The 7,105-nt window shown below is 37.1% G+C and overlaps 1 protein-coding gene across 1 annotated transcript; it reads right to left on the reverse strand.

Moving 5' to 3' along the window:
- Nucleotides 1–3,408: 3,408 nt before the first annotated feature.
- Nucleotides 3,409–3,891, reverse strand: LOC138861194 (mucin-21-like). The gene has a single exon (XM_070120089.1). It carries the CDS (start codon nucleotides 3,889–3,891, stop codon nucleotides 3,409–3,411), a length of 483 nt encoding a protein of 160 aa, XP_069976190.1.
- Nucleotides 3,892–7,105: the final 3,214 nt, after the last annotated feature.

Raw genomic sequence — 7,105 nt, forward strand, 5'->3', positions numbered from 1 at the left:
TATATATATATATATATATATGTATATGTTTCTATGTTTATGTATATATATACATATATATATATATATATATATATATATATATATATATATATATATAGGTAGATAGATAGATAGATAGATAGATAGATAGATATATTATATATAAACATAGAAACATATACATATAAATAAATATATATATATATATATATATATATATATATATATATATATATATATATATATATTATATATAAACATAGAAACATATACATATAAATATATATATATATATATATATATATATATATATATATATATATATATATATATATATATATATATATATATATATATATATATATATATATATATATATATATATATATATATATATATATATATATATATATATATATATATGTATGTATATATATATATTCTTTTCTCTCTCTCTCTCTCTCTCTCTCTCTCTCTCTCTCTCTCTCTCTCTCTCTCTCTCTCTCTCTCTCTCTCTCTCTCTCTCTCTCTCTCTCACTCACTCTCTCTCTTTAGGAATCTTACCTGTTTCTCCCAATTATTACTTCTTTTATGCTTCTTTTTTTCACGGCTGCTCTAAGGTCTATGAACTTCCTACGCATTTCAGCCACAGTCCTCGGAACGCAAGCGACAAGATTCACCTCATTAGTCATACACTCCCAGCGTTATTTTTGACTTGTCCGGTTATACTGTTGTCAATTTTCCCTCGAACCACACTCTTCGTCTTGGCCACAGCTTCTATTAGAGCTAACATCTATCCATCTGAGAAATTTAGCCTTCTTTTCTTTTGAGTAAGACCCAGGACTGTCGTGACAACCGTCTCTGAATTACTGGATGCCCTGTGATTGGCTAAGAACGTTCGAGTCGTGATTGGCTCAGAAAATGTGATGTCACAACTTTTGTCAGAATGTATTTGTATAGTCTATACTCGAGGATTTGTGGGTGGGGCTATGTGACGTCATCATATTAATGCTATAAAGATTTCCATGTAAGTTTTTCGTCTATATATAGACCCAAAAATATAGTGCTTGTTTCTCTAAAGGTCCAATCTTTAAATGTGGAAGGTCATTAGGAATTACTTCATTTCTATTTAACATAACGAAATGAGACCTCAGTATTTAGAAATAATTTGTTGCTTAACAGCCATTTCTGTATTTTCTCAAGTTCCTCATTAACCATTGTGATGAGATGATGTAATGAGGGATGCGAGGCATAGATGCTGCTGTCATCTGCGTGCAGTATGAAATTTAAAAAGGGGCTAGTGTATACAATGTCATTGATATACAAAAGGAATAAAACTGGGCCCAAAATGGAACCTTGTGGTACGCCATACGTTATAGATTGCATGGAAGAGGCTTGTTTGTTACATAGAACATATTGCATTCTATTACTATGGTAGGATTTTTACAAACTGAGATACATACTCCTGATTCCACAATGTTCCAGTTTAGCCTTGGATAAATCCAAAAATATTCTTAATACAAATTCTCGATTGTTAAAGGCTCTGTACACATCAATGGTAAAAGTAGTGACTGCTATATCTGTAGATTTGCTGTTTACGAAGCCAAATTGACATGGTGTTATAATATTTGAGTCAGCAAGATGCAGTACTTTGCTACAAATGATTTTCGAGTATTTTACTAATCGCTGGCAAAATTGAGACTGGTCTGCAATTTTTAAGTACTTATCTCCTGACTTTGATATGGGTATGACTTTAGCAAGCTTGAGTTTATTAGGAAATAATCCAGAAACTAGTGAGCAATTTGTGATAGGTAACAAAGGTAAAATAATTTCTGGAAAGATGTGTTTGTTTATCGTCACTGAAATGTTATCCTTGCCTGGAGAGTAATTTTTTTTTTTTTTTTTTTGTAATGTTAATAAGTTCAACTTCTGTAATTTGCTCGATTGTGAAGTTATTTAAAATCCTGTCACCAAGAAATACCTCAAATTATGGCTGCAGGGTTCAACTGATCTGGCGTTCTGATCCTACAGCAGAGTAATACTCGTTGAAGTGGTTAGCTACTTCTTTTGCTTCGGTAACTTCAACGTTGTTGACTTTTAGTGCGATTTGTTGCGATTGCTTTCCTCTGTTCAAAATTGTATTAATAACCTTCCACTGAGATTTACTGCTGCTTGCATTTTCTTCCAATTTTTCAGACAAATATTTAGATTTGGCTTCTTTTAGCCTGCGAGTAACTATATTACGGAGCCTTTTATATTCCTCTCCGTAGGTCAAAGGCCATTTGGCATATTTCCTCTGTACTTTATTTTAATAATTGATTAAGTTTTTTTTTCTACTTCTCTAGTGACATAAGGTTTGTTTATGTGTTTATTTTTACAATCTTTGATTTTAAAGGGAGAAACTTATTAAAGCTTGCACTTAGAATACTTTCAAAGTTTTCATAAGCACCTTCAGGATTTAATGATGAATATACAAGATCCCATGATACTTGGGATACCTGCATTCTGAATTTGTCGATATTTGCTTGATTAAACTCTCTATATTCAATAACTTTCGTCTGACTCGATTTTATGTTGTCAAGGCTATGTACGAGATGGGAAAATGGTTTGATATCAGAGTAAATGGTACCGTTACTTATGGATCTGTTGATTTCATTTGTCCAGATACGATCGCGAATGGTGGCCGATGTAGCAGTTACTCTAGTTGGCTTAGTTGTGACACACAAAAAAACAATTTGCTATTGAGAAGACCAACAAGTTTTTAAAAGATCCAAGTTAAAGTCTCCAGCCAGTATGCATAATTTGTTTTCAGAACATGCAGTTGTGAGGATGTCCCTTAATTTTTCCATGAAGCTATGAATATTACTTTTTGGCCTTCTGCAAATCTCCCCAACTAGAACATTGTTTGATGGTGTTTTAATCATAGCAAATACTGACTCGATGGAATCTTCACTGTAAGTGAGATCAGTTCTGAGAACGGAGTCGAGTCTCTCATGTATATACACAGAAACACCACCGCTTTTCCTACACGGGTTATTAGAATAAGCATTATATTGTGTTAATTCATATAGATGTTGAATATCATTACTTAGTCTGGTTTCACACAATCCAATAATGTCAAAGGCTTCACCATTATGAACTATGCATTCCGCTAGTAATGTCTCGAGATGTTCCAGGCCAGATCTTATGTTATGGCTTAAAATGCTGACATGATGCTCTTTAGCATTACTGTGGATGTGAGAGTTACAATTAGCCGTAACAGGGAATACATAACTGCATAATGGATCGGTCATCCCGAGCGAATTTTCTTTAAGTCAAGATCATCATTTGAAAATTCATCATTATCACATGTAAAGTCATTATATTTCAGAGTTTTTAAGATGTCTAATGAGAATAAAGGGTTTGGTGAAACTGATAGAAGACAGATTAAAAAAGCGGGAGACCGCCAGTCATGGCACCAACACCTCCGGCAGCAATGGTACTGGAAGCAGAATCCGTGGCAATGGAGGCAGCGGCATCATGTGTGGAACCAGGGACATCAGCATCCATGGCACCAGAGGCATTGGTATCCGTTGCATTGGAGGCAACAGAAACTGAGGTACTGGCGATAGAATAACTGGTGGATATGCCACCGACATTCTTAGCAGAGGTATCTGCTAAAGTGGTGGAGGCATCGACATCTGTGGCACTGGAGACACTAAGCGTGGAAGAGGAGGCATCTCTGGAGATATCGGCAGACTTAGCATTTCCGCCAGCGAAACCTGGTGGGAGAACACTAGTTTCACACCCGGGGAAGAGAGTGGCTGTGTGTACGGGCGGTGGGCCTGTGGGTGTTCGAGGCTCCTTTTGACTCCATGCAGAATCAGACGGGAAATGAGTTCTTTGCATGAATGGTGATGATACAGACATCCACACGTTACTCATATGTATTGTCCACGCCCACGCCGCCCTCTACAGCTCCCCGGGGACCCTAACATTCAACGCTAAGCCTTCACAGACCTCTCCTCTTCACGTACATGAAGTACCCAGAGAGTCACCCTTTCCCCCTTCTACTATTGCTAATATTTATACTATTTTATATATCCTTATACATCCTATACAACTATACTAGCCCACACGTACCTTCCGCCAGCACTCACAGGAATGCGGCAGTCTACATGCTTTCCGCCCTTTGACGTCTCTCTGTTTACACCATCACATCCTCTTACTCTTCCGCTCCTTTCTATTCCCTAGTACTATGCGGCACCTGTTCAACATTCCACAATATCGTGTATATAACCTGGGTCACTTGCGTGCGACAGTAGACAGCCAGCACCCACTCCTTCGGACTGAACCTCTGTCCAACCTCTGTCCAACATCTGTACCAGCCTCCCACAATAAACCCGTCTAGCAGAGATTTCGGCGTCTGTCTACCCAACTCAATATTCTGTCTCACGTCAGGCATAACTCTGCCCGCACCCTCAACGACTCGGCCACGTTACACAGTGAGTTCACCTATTATTTTTTGCAAAGACAGTAAGGTCACCGATTGTTTCTTGCAAAGACAGTAAGGTCACAGATTGTTTCTTACAAAGACAATGGAATCGCCGATTGTTTCTTACAAAGATATTAAGTTTTTTCTGCAATAAAGCTATCGATTGTTTCTTGCAGTGAGGGCATTGGTTGTTTATTAAAAAGACAATAAAGTCACTGATTGTTGTTTCTTGCAAAGACAGTGAGGTCACCGATTGTTCTCACTTGCAAAGACAGTGAGGTCACTGATTGTTGTTTCTTGCAGATAGTGAGGTCACTGATTGTTGTTTCTTGGAAAGAAAGTAAGGTCACTAGTTATTTTTATGGAGACACTGAGGTCACCGATTGTTGTTTTTTACAAAGATAGTGAGGTCACTGATTTTTTTTCTTGCATAGGCAGTGAGGTCACCGATTGTTCTCACTTGCAGAGACAGTGAGGTCACTGATTGTTGTTTCTTGCAAAGACGATGAGGTCACCGATTTATTTCTTGCAAAGACAGTGAAGTCACTGATTGTTTCTTTCAAAGACAGTGAGGTCACCGGTTGTTTCTTGTAAAACCAGTGTGGTCACTGATTGTTGTTTCTTGCAGACAGTGAGGTCAATTTTTTTTTTTTTTTTTTTTTTTTTTAAGACAATGAGGTCCCCGATTGTTGTTTTTTGCAAAGATAGTGAGGTCATTGGTTTTCTTTTTTGTTTGTTTGTTTTTTCTTGCAAAGACAGGTCACTGATTGTTCTCACTTACAAAGACAGTGAGGTCACCGATTGCTTTCACTTGCAAAGACAGTGAGGTCATCAGTGTTTCTTGCAAAGACAGTGAGGTCACCAATTGTTATTTCTTGCAAAGGCATTGAGGTCACCGATTGTTTCTTGCAAAGACAGTGTTGTTTCGTGTAAAGAGGACACCGATTGTCTCTTGCAAAGACAGTAAAGTCACTTTTTTCTTGCAAAGACACTGAGGTTACCGATTGTTTCTAGCAATAACAGTGAGGTCACTGATTGTTGTTTCTTGCAGACAGTGAGGTGACTGATTGTTGTTTCTTGCAAAGACAGTGATGTCACTGGTTGTTTTTTGGAAAGACAATGAATTTACTGATTGTTGTTTCTTGCAAAAACAGAGGTCACCGATATTTCCTTACTAGGATAGGTTACCGATAGTTTTTTCAAAGACCAAAGGTCACCGATCGTTTCTTGCAAAGACAACGAGATCACCGATTGTTTCTTGCAAAGATAATGAGGTCAACGATTGTTTCTCGCTGCGTCAATTGAAATTCGTGGTCTAGTGACCAGCGAAATAATACATGAAACTTAGTTGTCGCATTTTTTTTTTTTTTTTTTCAGACTAAATCTGACGAGGCCTGTGTCCATTTAAACACGAATTTATAGAAAGAAAGGGAATAAACCTATTTTATTGTTTGATAGAACGTGTAAAAAGATTTAGATAAAAATTGTCAGTTGTTAAGTCCCGAAAGGAAATCTATAATTTTGATAAAGAACACAAGATAGGCAAACTAATATGGACAGCTTCAAAAGAATGAACAAGACGCAAAACTGCATCTGGCGCATTTCCTGCCCTTGACGCCACGGTGGCCTTGCACGAGAGAGAGATTGGCGTAACTTCAGAGCCCCGGCAGAGCAGAAAAGATAAATGGATAAGATAAAGCCAAACTCGTCACATTCATCAGAAAGCAGCAGAAAAAAAAAACGGAAGATTAAAAAATGGATTCGATTTCCGCATGAGTAAACAGATGTGATGAGAAACAACTTTCCCCTTGAGCTGGAAATGAAATTATGTTATTTCTCGATTGTGGGAAATTAACTGCACTTTTATTTTTACATGAATACATTTAGCTGTGTTGATAATTATTTTCATCTTTACTGTTATAAGGTTCCTTCTGGTTTGCCATCGTTTGTACCATTGTTATTGTGTTGCGTAATTATTTTTATTAATCATCATCCTAACCTCTTTCTTGCTCAGGCATTCCTTCCTCACTCCGACGCCCTTAGGGACGTTCGTCGCCTTCCTCGAATCGCTGCTTCTCAAAGAATCAAAACAGAGAGAACGATAAAAATTTAAAAATAAAAAATAAAAATAGAGATAAAAAGAAATTAACAAATGAGTAGAAAATAAGAAAAGGACTTCCAACAAGAACAGCTGCAAAGAAACTGTATGTAGATGTACACAATGTGGAATATGTGGGCAGTAGATTGACGATATGCCGCAGGAAAGCACTTACAGCTTTCATTAAACAACGTAAAGGGATCATAATCTAAAGCGCACCTGGAACATGGCGACTACTGCGATATATGTTTTTGTGGCGAATCAACTTAATAGTGTATATGAGATTATACAGATTGAGATCCTTTAACAATTACGAATTCCATTTCTAAAAAAAAAACTATTCAAGTACTTAATTATTAAAGTTGAAAAAACAAGGGAAGGAAGTGAAGAACGTCACATCACTCAGAGGAAATGACGATTTTCTCTCACTCACTTTCTCAATCACTCTCGCTCTCTCGCTCTATGGCGCTCATACAAGCATACTGAAAAGTCATCTCTGTCAAGCTGCGTATTTTCCAAGTGGGCTCCTTGTTGTAATACTAAACCCAGCC

Source organism: Penaeus vannamei, unplaced genomic scaffold (assembly GCF_042767895.1).
Source record: "Penaeus vannamei isolate JL-2024 unplaced genomic scaffold, ASM4276789v1 unanchor2606, whole genome shotgun sequence".
In the NCBI taxonomy this organism is placed as follows: Eukaryota; Metazoa; Arthropoda; class Malacostraca; order Decapoda; family Penaeidae; genus Penaeus; species Penaeus vannamei.

Coding starts and splice junctions, on each gene's coding strand:
- LOC138861194 (XM_070120089.1), bottom strand. CDS start 3,891: ATGTCTGTATCATCACCATTCATGCAAAGAACTCATTTCCCGTCTGAT.